Genomic DNA, 17,048 nt, shown 5'->3' on the forward strand with positions numbered 1-17,048 from the left:
GCACAATTATACGCGCGTATGTTATAAAATGGCTGCTTTCTTTGTCACGAGCCAGCAAATGCATGTACATGTACGCCCACAAAAGTTGCCATGCCAGGCTCTTATGTGCATGCTAAAACTAGATTGCTTATGCAAGAAGGCCTTACTGTGCATGTTAAAAGGGTCCAGAAGAGGATGGGCCACGGAAGGATGAGCTCCACCATGGTGCCGCGGACTATTCTTTCTTCGGCCCCACCAGCCTTTCTGCGAAGGGGAGCGGGCAGGAGCTGCAAAGCTCTGAGCGCATGTGTGCAGCTAAATGGGGAAATTGCCTTGGCCTTTCTTCATTTTTTTGTCCGCCGCCGGCCTGCCTCTCCCAGAACTTTCCTCATTTTCGGCCGCCGGTGTGTTGAGGTCCATTGGTGGCCCCCGCGGTCTCTCGTACCGCCCCATGCAAATGCACGGTGTGCACACTTGGTCGCACCGGGCCTGCCTGTACAACTGTACCCTGAGGATCTTGGGGATTAATACATTTGACCTCACTTCTCTTTGTCAAAACAAAACACAGCTAACACATTTTTTCATAAATGCTTACACAAGCGAATATTCATACCACAAAACAGTGGCACATCACATGAGCTCTTGAAGCAATGATCAACACCTCATAATGTACAAGGGACAGAGGTTTCATATGGCTGTGGAAGCAAACAGGCTCCAGGGAATTGCCTTGATTCTCAGGATCATTGCTAACATAAGGATCACTGCTGGTATTTAAATGTCTATCTATGAAGAGCCTTTTCAGTGGGGAGCCCAATCTTTGGCTTAGTCACAAAAGCAGGGGACCTCCTTCCAGGGGGATTCCTCCTAGAAACAATTGGCTTAGCCAGTGAGGCCTCCACTCCACCCCCCCCCCCTCTTTCCAATGTGAAAATAATGTTTTCACAGGATACCAGCAAGACAGGGGAGACATGGATGAGAGAGAAGGAGGTGACAAAGACACAAACCCGGGGACTTAAAAAATTAATCTGCTTTTCTTTACACAATGCAAATAGATTTCCAAGCAATAGGCTACTGGAGGAGAAAGGAAAGGTCTTCATATTATTTTTTTGTGACCAAAGATCACTCTAGGATTCAGAGACTTCAGGGAGACATGGACTCTGGGACTTAAAAGATTTTTTTGCGCTGATCAATTGTGTTGATTTGAGTGCCGAGTTCATTTCTGTAAGCTCTGAGGTAGTAAGAGATTGTGCAGTGTAGCCATTGCAGTGCCTACATTATAGGGTAGTCATGGAGAGGGCAATAGCCAAATTCCAGTGCCCTTCTGAGTCAGGGTGGCCAGATCCCTTCTGGTCTCCCCCTTACATTCTCTTCTGTTCCCAACCATGTCCTCTCATACTACTATTTGAAGGTCATTACTGACACAGAAGATAGATGGTTCTAAACATGTACTCATGTTAGTTTTCTGCTATTATGGAACTCTCCGCTCTCCTTTGACCTCCTCATCTGAAGTATACTAGCTATCTCACTTCCTCCCTCTAAGTGTAGCATGCTCACAATATTTAACTGCTCTTCTATGACATGCTCAGGCAATTTAGCCAAATCATTTTTGTGTTTCTGTGTATGAGAATAATGTGACCATGCTATTGCGGACATTTTTTTATATGTCTATGCGAAATCTTTTACATCACTCATTAAGTAGCTTTCTATTTATTTATTTATTTGTTTGTTTGTTTATTTACTGAATTTGTAGTCTGCTGATCCACAAATCTCAGTGGATTACAAGTAACATTCACACTAAAATACACAGTTCATATAACATTCACAATATATCACAAACATTACAGCATGGAAATGGATATGAACTCTTAAAATTAAACTCAATTGCACAAGTATATTCCCCTTTTCTGCACTCCGGGGTTAGACTCTCGAGTAACGCACTATGCACAGAAGCATTTCTTCCAGGTGATGGGGCAAAGACAGCAGCAAATGTCAAGAAAATAAGGGCCAGGCTCAGGGCCGGCGTGACCATTAGGCAGGTCTAGGTGGTTGCCTAGGGCGGCATCAGTGGGCAGGGTGCCATTTTCAAAAATGAGAAAGAAGGGGGCGATAGAGGTCATGGTGCACTTGCTAGGTTTATATTTATTTAACACTTTTTTATACCGGTATTTGTAGTTACATCATATCGGTTTACATTGGAACTGAAGGTGGAAATTACATCAAACAGGTACAGGGGATGGGACTACAGAAACAAAAGGAAAAGTAGCCGAAACTGGCAAGCAAGGGCAACATCATGTGTAAAGCTAACAAGTAAAAAATGGAGCATAACTTTATACATGGGTTCAGCATAACTTTATACATGGGTTCAGCATAGCTGCTGAAGCAATAAAGGGTTGGAGGCATGGGATCTAGTCTGGGTACGCCTGTTTGAAGAGCCAAGTTTTTAGTTTATTTTTGAATTTGATGGTACAAGGCTCAAGTCGGAGGTTAGTGGGTGGTGAGTTCCATTGGATGGGACCGGCAATGGAGAGGGCTCGATCCCTCATGGAAGTGAGGTGTGACTCCTTGAGGGATGGCACATGAAGTGTCCCTTTATTGGTTGCTCTGGTGAGGTGGTTAGAGAGTGTGAGGCGGAGCGGCTCATCAAGCCAGTTGGAGTTGTGTCTTTAGATGGATTTGTGAATAATAGTAAGGGTTTTATAGAGGATGCATAACAGGGTGACAGAGAGAGAGCGAGGGAGCACTGTAAGAGGGTGACCATAACGCTATATATCTACCACTGACAGAGGGCACATTCAACTCAGGGGTGGGTTTGGGGGGGAGGGGGGGGAGGCTATGTTACATATTTGCTATATTCATACAATAAGGAGTTCCATTTCAGCTACAATTGTAGAAAACAGCTGTAATTTGCTATTTCGATGGTACTTCACCCCAGTCAGATTACACATCTTATACCCAAATGTGGGGGATTTATGTTGGAGGAACTGTGGATTAAAAGGAACCTTCATACATATGTGATGGGAATGTCCGAATATCGCTGTATTCTGGGATGAGATTACCCAACTGATTTTTGAGATAATGGGGGTGTTATGATTGGGTTAAAGTCCATGGAATTAGTCAACCCTTGGGCCGAATAGAGGTGGTAGTTACCCGAGGGGTCAAGCCCCGCAGCATCCCACAACTGGCAGGTGGAGCTGGTAGTAGGGAAGAGCTCAGGCGAGTCATTGGTTGGAGGGTGGCAAGGCTAGAATCTTGGTCAGACGTAGCAGTGGTCGAAGCCGGAGAAGGTTGAGATGTGGTCAGGCTTAGCAGTGGTCGAGATTGGAGAAGGTCGAGATGTGGTCAGGCATAGCAGTGGTCAAGGTTAGAGAAGGTCGAGACGTGGTCAGGCGTAGCAGTGGTCGAGGTTGGAGTAGGTTGAGACGAGGACAGGCGTAGCAGTGGTCGTGGTTGGAGAAGGTCGAGATGTGGTCAGGCGTAGCAGTGGTCGAGGTTGGAGAGGGTCGCGATGTGGTCAGGCTTAGCGGTGGTTGAGGTTGGAGAAGGTCGAGACGTGGTCAGGCGTAGCAGTGGTCAAGGTTAGAGAAGGTTGAGACATGGTCAGGCGTAGCAGTGATCAAGGTTAGAGAAGGTTGAGACGTGGTCATGCGTAGCAGTGGTCATGGTTGGAGAAGGTCGAGATGTGGTCAGGTGTAGCAGTGGTCGAGATTGGAGAAAGTCGAGACAGTGGTCAGAAGTAGCAATGGTTGAGGCTGGAGCCGGAGAAGCAACTAACCTACAGAAAGAAAGGACAAGTTGCTAAGGCGAGCCCTGACAGTCAGGACCCGCCTAATACAGTTCCCTGGGGATGATGTCATCAGGAGGGGCCGGCAGTCCTGGCACACCGTGGGCCCTTTAAGAAGGTGGGAGGAGCGTGCGCGCATGCTTAGAGGCCCGACTGAAGGAAGTCGGCATCAGCAGCATCTCCGCCGCGAAGAGAGGCCTCCTGCAGGCAGGCAGGGCCGGAGGGACGAAGATGGCACCCGGAGCGCTCCCCTCTCCCTGCCCCGGAGCAGAGCAACCTCTAAGACAAAACGGGACGGGAGGTGAGAGAGGCCGGTTGCGAGTCCCGTGGCTGGCCAACGTAACAGGGGGAAAGGATTCCGAAAGATCTGCTGTTTTTCTACTAAATATACCACATGGGGAACAGAAAACAATGTTGTATTTTTATCACACCAAGTATGTGGTAATTGTTTTCACAATAAAACATCAATTAAAAGACAAAACAAAATACTTTTTCCAATTTGCTTTAAATCTGCTAGTTTTGTGAAATATCCCCTAGTCTTAGTACTATTTTTTTTCTATTCTTTAAATTTTAAGGTGATAATTTTGAAAAGGATTTATAAACATAAAAATAGCATATATCATAGCAATTTTCAAAAGCCCATTTACGCGCTTAAAATCTATTGAAAGTTCTATAGTATATATCTTAGCAATTTTCAAAAGCTGACTTAAACATGTGAAGTCCAGCTTTAAGTGCATAAATTCTTTAAAAAAATACTCCCAAAGTTTAAATCAATTAGAAACTTAAAAAGCAAAAAAGCTCATTGATAGCAATCAAAAACAGTAAGATAAACCAGACAACAAAAAGCAATCAGTGGCTTTGCATAAAGAACCACAAAAAGAAAGAGAGGCAGCAGAAAACCTTAGAACATAAATATTTAAATAAATAAGACATAAGCAATCTATTCAAAAGAGAACAAAGCGCCAACCTCAATTATAAACTGCCACACATCACTGGGCTTCTGTTTATGATCATCACTAACAGTAAGCTTGTTCAGCTTCTTATTATTCAGAAAATATCTCAGTTGAGAGGGATCAGTGTTAGTACAATTAGAAATAACCATTACCTATTTCCTTGTTCCACACCACTCATGATTTTATAAGCCTCTATCATATCTCCTCTCCATTGTCTCTTCTAAGCTGAAAAGCCCTAACCTGTTTAGCCTCTCTTCATAAAGTGAGCTTTTCCATCCTTTTTATTCTTTTTGTTGCCCTTCCCCGAACCTTCTAGTTATGGTATGGTTTTTTTTTAGATAAGGCAACCAGAATGGCACACAATACCCATGGTGCGGTTGCACCATAGATCAATACAGAGGCAGTATGGTAGTCTCTGTTTTACTCTTTAGGCAATATACATTTTGCTAAATAGCACAAATAAGGGATAGGAAAAGTCATGGAGACTGACAAGTTTTCAAACCTTGTTTTAAATAATTCCCAACAGGGCTAGTTTGCGGCATATTCACAATGAACAGTCATGCAATATATTTGCATACATGTGATCTGAGAACCAGATGAATTTGCATTTCTTTGTTACATTGAGTTTTAGACCTGCTGAAGGTTCTCAAGAACAAAATTTGAAATCCTCCCATGGTGGAGTGCAGATTCTCATCCTGATCCAGGAGCCTGACCCAAAAGGACTGATGTTTAGGCCATCCCCTTGCTTACATGGAGTCTCCAATGCATGCAGCTATATCTCAGTCATGCTGCATGTTCATTGTGGATAACCAACTGGTTAAGTAAGGCTCTAGGACTAGGTTTCAGAGGACAGGATCTGCATTATACTTTCCTTTGAACAGTTGAAAGGAAAAATGTAATATGGCATGCCCAATAATTTCTATACATCTCCAAGTAATATGTTATTTGGTATCTTAAATGAGTAGTTTTGCAGACTAAGCCAGAGCCATTAATTAAAATATGCAAACCCTTATTGGTTGTTTATACATTTTTAACCAAGGATAATGACTCTCGTGTAGCAAAACCAATAGTCCAGTGAAAGGCAGGAAGGAAGTGGGATGGTTCCAAGACAAGTTTTACAAAATTACTTTAGGCAAGCACAACAAATCACGATTTCAATCCATTACAGAAGACACAACATAAATTACCACAAAGACACTTCAGAAGCTCAGACAGTGCATTGAAAATGAACATATTTAAAAAGCAAGAGCAAATGTGATTCCACAGATGGTACTTTATCACATGCTTTCAAAATATGATAGATAAAAGATTTAGGATAAAATGTGTTTGAAATAAAAGAAAAAAAATGAAGATAGATATCCTTAAGACAAAATATTGAGTGACACTGGTGAGACCATATACAGTTCCAAACAGGATAAGCCAATGTATTATCTGAGAGAATAGATTTTTTCCACAGTTATCAACATAACTAGAACCTAATGATCCAGAAGTTCACAGTGGAGAACTATTATGATTTAAATGGAAACAGATAACATCAATGTCTCTCACATTGAAGATAAGGACACAGGTAATATCACTACAACATGGCATAGTTTCATAAACGTACTAGCTACAAACAGCAATCTAACATTTAGGGCTTTTATACATGGTTGATGACTTGGAATCTAATTTTACCCTTTACACTCCATCCTGGCATAAAGTGAGCTACACAGGAGAAAAGGGCAGTCGGGTGTTTCTATGGACTGTCTCAGAATAAGAGAATGATTGCATGTGAAACTTTTGTAACTTCCACTCTTTTGCCAGAAGAACTATTTTCCAGTTCATGAAAAGTATTTATGGGGATTTCATACACAGGGACTTAATATAAACTTCATATACTGTGGTTGATCAGAAGCCCCCAGACAGGAAGCGTGCTGTAGTGTGGGAGAATGTGCTTGTGAATGCCACGGTAACCGTAGAGGATAGTGATCAAAAACCAGCTCTGAAGAGCCTACCCCAGAACTCTGGTCTATCTCTACAACCTCAGAGCAGCAGTGGAAGAAGCCTCATCTCAGGAGTAGTTCCAGCCAGATCCATATTGCTAACTAGCAGACGGTCCCTGGCTCTCAAGGTCACATCTGACAGGCAGAGTACTCCTAGGGAATTTCTTCCAAAGAACAGAGGGACGGTCGTCATGAGGAGGCCATGTGCTAGACAGTCTTTGGCAAATTCTGGGCCTGTTTTTCAGAAATCAAGTGCTGCTTCCAATAGACTGAGCTTGACTAAGGTTGCCAACAGCTGCATTTCCTATGAGAATAAGAAAGCACATTAAATATTTTTGCATGCTCACTCTAAATTTTTGCCCAACTTTTATTACATACGCTCTTTAGTGTACTAGGTATGAAATCATTTTTCCACAATTTCATACAACAATTTATTTAATTAAAATTTTCTATTCTGCATAAATACATCAGTGTTCTAGGCGGATTGCAACATTTTTTACATCAAATATTGAGATATGCATAAATAACACAGTACTAAAACCACAGATTACATTCATAAATACAAAAATAAGTTCAGGAATATAGAAAGCTAAAATCTGTATAAATGGAATAAGTGTTAAACTCTTATGTCTGAGCATAAGATACGCCATACTGGGTCAGACCAAGGGTCCATCAGGCCCAGTATCCTATCTCCAACAGTAGCCAATCCAAGTCTCAAGTACCTGGCAGGTATTCAAACATTAAACAGATCCCTATTGATTAATCCCTATTGATTAATAGCAGTTTATGGACTTCTCCCGTAACTTATTCAAACCTTTTTTAAACCCAGCTACATGAATTGCCTTAACCACATCCTCTGGCAATGAATTCCAGAGGTTAAGTGTGTATTAAGTGATCCGATTTGTTTTAAATGTGCTACTTGCTAACTTCAAGGAGTGCTCCCTAGTCCTTGCATTATTCGAAAGAGTAAATAACCAATTCACATTTACCCATTCAAGTCCTTTCATGATTTTGTAGACCTCTATCATATCCTCCTCAGCAGTCTCTTCTCTAAGCTTAACAGTTCTCTGTACTTTTTCCAGTGCAACTACATCTTTTTTGACATGTGCCGAATTATGCCTCTGTATTGCTCCATAGTGAGACCGCACCTTCAATACTGTGTGCAGAACTAATATCGAACCTAATATAATGGGTTATTTTTTCCTATATGCACCACCTTGCACTTGTCCACATTATATTTCATCTGCCATATGAATGCCCAATCTTCCAGTCTTGCAAGGTCCTCCTGAAATTTATTACAATCTGCTTGTGATTTAACTATCCTAAATAATTTAGTGCTGTCTGCAAATTTGACCACCTCACTCATCATATCTCTTTCCACTGTTTAACTTTTTCCACTGTAAAAACAGACCATTTAGTCCTACTCTCTGGTTCCTGTCGTTTAACCAGTTTGCAAGCCACAAAAAGACATTTCCTCCTATCACATGACTTTTTAGATTTCTTAGAAGCCTCTCATGAGGGACTTTGTCAGATGCTTTCTGAAAATCCAAATACACCACATCTACTGGTTCAACTTTATCCACATGTTTCTTCACCCCTGGCAACCTGCTAGGATTCCAGTTTCTGGGCCAAATATTATGCCAAAAGCCTAGCTAGTTTCTGATTCCAGGTTGGACCATACTGCAAGTCCTATGCCAGATCTGGTGCCTGTTCTGCATGATCTGTCAGCAAGGGCTTGAGCCATTCCAAGAGAGGATACCCCTGACCTAACAGGAATTATTGAACAAGTAAAATGGAGCAGCAGACGGCCGAAAAAGCTCTTAAGCAGGATCAGTACCTCTGCTGGTCTTCTGGAACCTGTGAGTACTGGGATGGATTCTTGTGCTTGCTGTGCTGGACTCTACCTGAGGAGGGTGCTCCAGCTGGAACTCCTGATGATACATCGCACCCTGTGCCTGAAGGGGATGCTTCACCCAGTGCTCCAGATTGATATTCAAGCCTTGTAATTGTGGACTTATGTTAGGGGACATTGGACAAGGCTGAAATGCTGAGGAATGTTTCCCCTTATACAATCGTAACTAACCATTCTATTCTTGTTTTAGAAGTCACTGACTGAGAACCTGCCCTGTGCAGACAGGTCCTGGTTGTATGGCTCCTAAAGAGCTGCTATCCATAGAAGTGGAATTGCCACCCAGAACTAATGCACCCGTGTCTATTTTTATTTTATATTCCGCATTTCAGCACTTTAAAGTGATACTTGTCTATAATTTTGTATATGCTGTTACTGGAAGGAATTTACAGTGCAAAGATCTGGACTGAAAGTAAGCCTTTTCCTACTTGTTGTTTACTTTTAAGCTTACCTGCAGTGCATAACGCAGGAACTGTTCTGTGGTTTGCATCTCTAATAAACTTTTATTGCCACATAAATCCTGTGTGCTTGTGCTGCAGAGTCTTCAGCCTGACACCGGGTCCAACTCTATTAAGTATTTTCATAAATGATACTGCAGAGGCTTAGAAAGGAAAGTATGTCTTTTTTTTTTTTTTTTTGCAGAGGACAGTAAGAGTTGCAAGATGACTTGGATTCCAGAGGGAGTAGAAAAATTACAAAGAGGTCAATATTCAGTGCCATTTGTCCGGCTAAGTCTGAACTTAGCCGGACAAATGGCAGGATTTGAAGATTCTCACCTACTGCCTCCAGTTTAGCCAGATAACTTTGAGGCACTCCAGGGGTGTTTCTGAGTAGAGATAAGTTAGCCAGATACATTTTTCAGCTAACTCTGATATTCAAACTTAGCAGGTAACTTATCCAGCTAAATCCGGTTGTGCTGTAGAGCGCATTAAAGTTATCTAGATAACTTTGCTGGTCAGATAGCGACTGAAAATGGACCCACACGTATTTAGGAAAGCATGAGGTGTAATTGAGATTTAAAAGAACAGGAATGCATCTGGGATTTAGGATCCCAGGGGCAGCTCAAGGTAATCTGCTGCGAAGGAAAAGATGGTGCCCCGCCCCTGAGGGATGGCACTGCACAGGTCAGATCACTAAGATGGCAAGGAGATGCTGCCCCCCTTGTAGTCTGGCCCTACTGATGTTTTGAAATGCTGGGGGAAATGGGCAGGCAGGAGGAGTCAGAGTACCCAGAGATTTGGCAGGTAAGAGTGTTGGTAAATATTTCTCTGAAGCTGGCAAACCTTCCACGCTCCTTGGAACCCTACCATGTGCTTCCCACCCCTTCCACAGCATTTGCATCCTGGGGAAGTGGGAGATGGGTAAATGGAGAGGGTCTGGGCACGATGCACTCTGTCAGGGCCAGTGCAAGGGTATTAGGCGCTTGGTGAATATTACACTCCCCCCGCCTAAGCCATCATCACACATTTAAAATTCTGCATATTTAACATATTTTACATGAAAAGGACATTCAGTCTTCTGATATCAACATATCACTTACAAAAACATGGATATGATATTTACATGCACTGCTGTGATGCCAATGAGAAGACCCTGCAAAAAAGATACTTGGAGCCCATATGGTATTAGATCTATTGTAAAGTGGGTTTGGTTTGGGCTTAGCTCTCAAAATGTCATTAATAAACTGAACTACAATTACAATGTAGTAAACTTCCCATACCAAAACTGCATTAACTGCCAGCACAGTAAAAATTCTGCCCATAAAAATGCAACAATGCAAAATTTACATCAGGCTTTAAAACACCAATACACCCCCTATTAAGAAAACAGAGCAAGACAGATCTTCATCTAGGGGCTGGTAGAACTTGTCTCCTACTGAACATCATGGCTGGGAGCTGGGTACAGACGCAGGCTGGGGGTTGGACACAGGTACTGGCTGGGGGCTGGAACCAAGGACAAGGGCAAGGCCTGGACAAGGACTGGACAAGGACAGGACTAGACAGGCAACAGGAAACAAGAAAGCCCAATAGGGCACGAGACTGGGCAAAGTAATCCTAGTAGGCCTGAAGGCTGAAAGGCAGGATAGATAGGCCCAGAATGCAAATGAGCAAGGCAGGAGAGTCTAGAAGACCACAGAACAAGGCGAGGAAGCCTGAAATGCTGTAGAGCAGGGCAGGGAACCAAGGTAGGATACAGAACATAGCAGGAGGCCAAGATAGGCCACAGAGCAAGGCAGGAAGCCAAGGTAGGCTATAGAGCAAGACAGGAGGTCCAGATAGGTCACAAGGCAAGGCAGAAGGCCTGGGTAGGCACAAGGCAAGGTATAGCAAGACAAGGCTGGGCAGGTCAAAGGGCTAAGGTGACTCCATGAAGAGGCACTGAGGGACTGGACAAGCTGGGTTAAATAGGCTGGAGCTGAGGCATCAAGTGATCAGGAAAGTGGTGACTTGCGCAGCTTGCAGAAGGACTTGCTAAAGATCCCTGATGGAGGAGAGGCTGCTCAGCAGGCAAAACCTTAAAACCATACTAATACAAAAATAAATATTTCAAGACAGCTGATAAATAGAATAACATTCTAAAATTAAATTCATATAAAAATTCGAAAAGTTCCCCAAAACCATTAAAATATGTCAAAATAGCAGACACATCAAATAACATCCAATAATAATTAAAACTAATAAAGATTTTTAAAAATTCCAGCTTTCCATACTTGGGAACTTTTCAAGTTCATTGTGAACCAGCATGATGTGCCCCACGAACGCCGGTATATTAAAAGCTGTTACATAAATAAATAAATTTCCAGTCACCCTGAAATTGTCCACTCCCTCTCAAATATACACACTGTCTAAAACACAAATGCTCATTTTCACACACATATATACACATGCTCACACTCTCACATGCTCTGTCACACATACACATATTCTCATGCTCTCATATATACACACACACATTCACACTTTCACATGCTCTTTTATACTCATATATGTTCACTCTCTCACATGCTCACACACACACACTCACATGTTCTCATATGCTCACACATACATGCTCACATTCTCACATGCTCTCACACACACATACACCCACATGCTCACACACATACAAGCTCACACTCACTCTGTCATATACTTACATGCTCACTCACTCACACACTCCTTCCTTCTCATTCACCCCTTCTCTTCCACTCCCTCTCAGCCCCTTTCCTTTCTTTCCCTCCCCTCTCACACACTCACTTATCTCCTTCTTACCCTCCCCTCCCTTTTCATTCACCACCTTTAACTTTTGTCCCTTCATTCACTTATTCCCTCCCCTCTCATAGCATGCTTTGCCATTCCCTCTCACTCACACTCCTCACCCCCTTCTCTTACTTTCCCTTCCTTTACATGCCACCCACCGGGTATCTTCTTTCTGCCCGCAGGGTTTGGAAACCCCGTGGGTATGTCATAATCTAGAGCCAGCCTGAGGTTTGGCTTTCTGTCCGTGGAGCCTAGGATCCCTGTGGGCATGTCACAAATCAGTGCCGTTGCTGCCTCTGTCTTCTTCTTGCTCGCAGGGGCGAGGAGCCCTATAAGCATGTCAGAAATTTTGCCATCGCCGCTGGGAGGGGCTGGGAGGGAGCTCCTCCCTTCTTAGTAAGCGAGGAGTTTCCTCATGGCCAGTAATAGTCTTGTATATATTTGTAGGAGGAGCTGGGAGCCCCGCACATCAGTAATTCTTGCCATCTCGTCTTCCTACTTGCGGAGCTGGAGCTCCCCGCGGGTATGTCATAAGCAGGCACTGCTGCCACTGGTGTGCTCTATCTGGATACAGGGTGAGGCAGCTGCCGCATAGGTGTTTTGGTGGGGGGCGGGGGGGGAGCACTTTTTGCTGCCTCAAAACTTTGCCACCTGAGCTGGCCTTTTCACCCTGCCTAATGATAGAATTGCCCCTGAGGGGAGCAGTACATGAAGGAGGCAAAGTACCGATCATCACCAAACAGAAGAGAGATCTTCAGATGATTGTATCCAATGAACTCAAGATTGGCAAACAGTATGACAAGGCAATGGGGAGAGTCAGAAGAATGGTATGGTTTATAGGGAGGCATTTAACCAGTATAAAAAAAGGCAAGATTAGAACGGATTTACTTCGTTTTGTCCTTACTGTCCAACTTCTCTTTATTAAGCTGCTAAAGGGTCATTGGCTATATGTTACCACTCTAATAGGCTGTACCCTGCCTTGGTGAATTTCTTAATCAAATAAACAACTCTTTGTTAAGATCTGGTCTGGGTACTGTGTTCAGTTGTGAAGTCCATTTCCCCAAAATGATATATGGAGAGCAGAGACAGTCCAGAGGAGGGTACATAATGGAGAGCAGAGACAGTCCAGAGGAGGGTACATCATGGAGAGCAGAGACAGTCCAGAGGAGGGTACATAATTTGAATCATAAACATTATGAGGTAAGACTTTCACGATTAATTAGGTATTGCTAAAGGAGAAGAGGAAGATGGGGGGTGTGATAGAGACATTCAGCTTTCAATAGCTAAAGTGTATGAATAATGTACAAGACGCAGGCTTTTTTTTTTCGTGAAAAGGAAGATCTAGTTGAAGGTGTCATGATACAATGCTAGAGGGTTAAACTCAAGTGTAACTTAAGGAAATGGTTCTTCACAGAAAGGTTGGTGGATGCATGGAACAGCCTCCCAGTAGAGATAGCTGAGGCAATATGATATTATAGGATAATCACAAAGCTACGGTTTAAATTTGGGTCTACAGCAGGTAAGGACAATGGGCAAAGTGGATGGACCCGACAGGCTTTATCTGTCATCAATATTCTGGTTGTTTATGACGTTCTTATAAAAACAGAAGACAAGACATTACTTAGAGCATTTGTTATGAATTTCACAGCTATGGAGGGTGCTTTCTAATCATAATTATCTAATATTAGAAACTAGCAAAGAAATACAATTTTTTTCTAACACCCTCACCCTCCAACTCAGGAAGAGCATGCCAAACGTGTAGAGCTGCCAACTAACTTCATGTCGTGATAGACACTTTCAGTCCAACGTGTAATTATACTGTGTTTCCTTTCTCTCAACTTTCTGGGATTTTTCCAGTTTTGTCACTATAAATGATGACAAAAGAGAGATTTAAAAAACCCTGTATTAGCTCTAATGTAACTTGTGACCTGGAGTTACTTAGCAGCTTTGTGTGCAGCAGGAGGAATGTTCAGCCAAACCTGTGATCTGATTAACTAAGCTTCCTCTGGTGCTATATAGTACTAGGGAATATAGCTTTTGAAAGGTTCTTTTTTTTTTCCATACCTCTGAATGTATTCTTAATGGAACTTTTCCGTTTAACGTAGGTTCTGAAGATCACCTGACGCCCATGATGGCGGCAGTGGATTATTGGCCATTAAAGGACGTCCCAGGTTTCCAGCTTCCCATGTGACTGTCTGTAGCACCTGCTTGCTCACAGTATGGCTTAGTGGCTCACCCCCTCTGGAGATTTGGCTGGAAAAATAAAAACACACTCTGCATTCTGGCCTGCAACTTCTCTCCAACTTCGCCTCTCTCCCTGCGCTTAGCTCACCATGGGAGGATGTTTCTCCAAACCCAAACCAGGTGATTTCCTCTAAATCCAGCACTAATTGTCACATGCCAGGAGCTAAAGGAAGTCAGGTCAGGCAAACTAAGGGAGTCCATGGGGGAGGCTTCATTCAGGAATGTTAATTCTCTGCTCCTGAAAGGAGGATTTACCAACTGCTCTGGGTTATAGTTAATCTGTGGAAAATTATATTTTATTTTCACTCACATAAAACTCTTTGTATTAGAGAAAAATCTCCTAAATGTGCTTAAAGCTTTGTAGGAACAAAACCCAAGCAAACCTAAATACTTTAAGGTAATAATGAAGTTAGCTGGTTGCTGACTGGCAGTGCGCTGAGTTTTCACTCCACAAGAGAAATGATTATTTAATGCTCTTTAAAAAAATAATTTCTCCCGTAGAGCGAAAAACTCAGCGGGTGAAGTGCTGGCTTTAAACTCCCGTGACCAATACTCCAATTCATATGTAATCAGAATGGACCAGTATAGGAAGGTGAATGGAGGCCGGAATAGTTCAGGGCACTGGTATAAGGAGTCAGGGTCTCTCACTTCTAGGACAGGGTGATGAAGGGCATTGACACTGGCAGTCTTGTATGTTTCAGACTGGATAGCTGACACAAGGAGGCATTCGTTTCCAGATCTAAAACTTGACTTCCACAAAGGATTGTCCTTTGACTGTTAATAATTAACATTTTTAATGACATAGAGAATGCATATACAATTCACAGACAACTCCAAGATGGGAGGGGCTTCAACCTCTTCAGATTAGAGTACAAACTGCAAACTGCAATTACAACCTTACTGTGAGATATTAACAGGAATTGCGAGGCCTCTTGGGATAAGGAAATACCTACAGTACCTGAATATAATCTGCTTTGAAGGGCCTAAAAGGCGGAATATAAGAAATTACGTGTAAGACGAATAAAGTTATCCTCCCACTGTACGCAAATTCGTCAAGCCATTACTGGAGTACTGTGTTCAGTTTTGGGTCTCAAACGTCAAGGAAGATGTGTAGAAACTGCAGAGAACAACAAAATCAATTAGAGGTAGGGAAAACAAAATTAAAGAGTAGGTAAATATTCAAAGCCCTTTCCATGGTTAAAAAGGGATTTACCTGCGGAAACTGGGACTTTGGATATTGACTAATCTGTTCACAGGTATAAGTACCGTTAACATTAATTTATTTCCATGCAGTTAAGCTGCAGGAATTTGTATATTTATCAACATAATACACTACTGAAGTAGTGAGTGAGGAAAGCAGGAGAAGTTGTTGTGCAGTGTTGGCAGTAACTAATATTTCCTTCGGAAGGTTGTTCACTGGTATACACCATAGTATGTAAAATGGGTTGATGGTTGTAATCTAGTTTTCATTGTACAAGTGATTTGTAAAAAGCCACTATACAGCACTAATTGCTCTCCTAGTTGTCAGTGCCAGCAGAGGGTCCACAGACTGAGTGGGCATGGAGTCTAAAGAAATGTTTATATTTCAGTTTGGTCTTCCTTCCTATTCCAGCTCCTTCTCAAGAATAGGGGGAGGGTAAGATTGTAATAGGGCTTTATACACAGCTGTATATTGTATGTGCCTCTCAAAGGCGTTCTGCATGATCCTCCCACCTTTCCATTCTCCCTCCCCTGCCAGCAGCATGGCCTGGGAAAAGCACTAGTGGCAAAGGAGGCTGAAAGGGGAAGAGGCACCACGGGTGCTTTGCTTCTTCTCCCTCCCCTCTTGGTGCTTTTCTCAGATTGAGATTCAGCAGACTTTATTGTCATGACAAAATGCATACGTGTTGCCAAAGTAATGCATAAAGGGGTTAAAAGGAGAAAAAAAAGAAGACATATGCATAATAGGGCTAATATCAGTAATTCAAATTATACTGGTTATTAGTATGGACAGTTACCAGGATCTGTTGCTGTTCTGTATTATTTGCAGCCTACAGGGCAGACGGTGCCACAATTCTATTGGCCAGTGCCCTGCAGAGAAAAGCCCTCAGCACAGCCTCTCTCCCCTCCTACATAGATCAGGAAGGGAGGGGAAAAACTGGAACAGACAGAAAAGAGCAAAGAAGAGATTCAGCCCCTCCTCTCCTGCAATTTCCCAGCAGCTGATGCAGAGTAAAAAAAAAATGGTGCTGGTAGGAAGTACTGTCTAGTGCCTGCAGAAAAAAGGCCTGGGAAGCTCTCTTTTGATGTTGTATTTGATTATTTATTTTATATTATGTCTGCGATTAGGCAGACATGCCAAGTCTCATACATAATGCGTGAGAGTCACGCATCAGGAGAGGGTCTCAGGCTCATGCTGTGAGCCTCTTCTCTCATGTATTTGAACCACAGAGATGCAGTGATCATGCACCTCCATGGGTAAAAGACAACAACCGCAACGGCACTGAACATCATGCATGGCAGGTAAAAGAGATGAAGGCCCTCCCCTCCCCTTCCTTCTTACTGACAGGCCAAGGCAGGAAGCTGTGCGTGCAAACTCTGCATTGAAATCCTAATGCACAAGCTACTTTATTTTTTAAATTCCCAATGCCGTCAACTTATGCCATGCTAAGGCACTGGGAGTTAAAAAGCATGCATACTGAGTTACAATGTGCGCTCAGGATAGGCTGAACGCACATTTTAACTCAGAGGGAGGGGGTATAGAGCAGCGAGGAGGGAAGTCAGTCTAACAAGAGAAAGAAAGACAGACCACCATGGTGCTGCCGCTCTCCTTTTCAACGTACCTCTGTGTTCTGCATGTGTGACCAAGGTGAGATATTCTACTAGCATGTAGATTCTGTGTCAGGCTCTTAAGCTTGACTTGTTCTGTTTTCCTAATATTAGGTGTTTTGGTGTTTTAGGGCTTGGTGTAATATTTGCAGT

At 42.8% G+C, this 17,048-nt stretch overlaps 1 protein-coding gene and 1 long non-coding RNA gene across 5 annotated transcripts in view; one reads left to right on the plus strand and one right to left on the minus strand.

The window, feature by feature from the left end:
* Positions 1-5,045: 5,045 nt before the first annotated feature.
* Positions 5,046-15,169, minus strand: LOC115073348. The gene is made up of 3 exons (XR_003851992.1): positions 15,097-15,169; positions 13,908-14,096; positions 5,046-6,999 (listed from the first exon to the last, which is right to left on the minus strand). It is a non-coding gene; the product is annotated as an uncharacterized LOC115073348 (long non-coding RNA).
* AIFM3 (apoptosis inducing factor mitochondria associated 3) overlaps positions 14,079-17,048 on the plus strand; it is a 128,748-nt gene continuing 125,778 nt past the window's right edge. For all 4 annotated transcript variants that reach the window (XM_029571694.1, XM_029571696.1, XM_029571695.1 and 1 more), the window contains exon 1: positions 14,079-14,207. In XM_029571694.1, the coding sequence (XP_029427554.1) occupies positions 14,177-14,207 (31 nt within the window). In that variant the 5' untranslated portion in view covers positions 14,079-14,176. The remainder of the gene's footprint in view (positions 14,208-17,048) is intronic.

Source organism: Rhinatrema bivittatum, chromosome 11 (assembly GCF_901001135.1).
Source record: "Rhinatrema bivittatum chromosome 11, aRhiBiv1.1, whole genome shotgun sequence".
NCBI classification, from domain to species: domain Eukaryota; kingdom Metazoa; phylum Chordata; class Amphibia; order Gymnophiona; family Rhinatrematidae; genus Rhinatrema; species Rhinatrema bivittatum.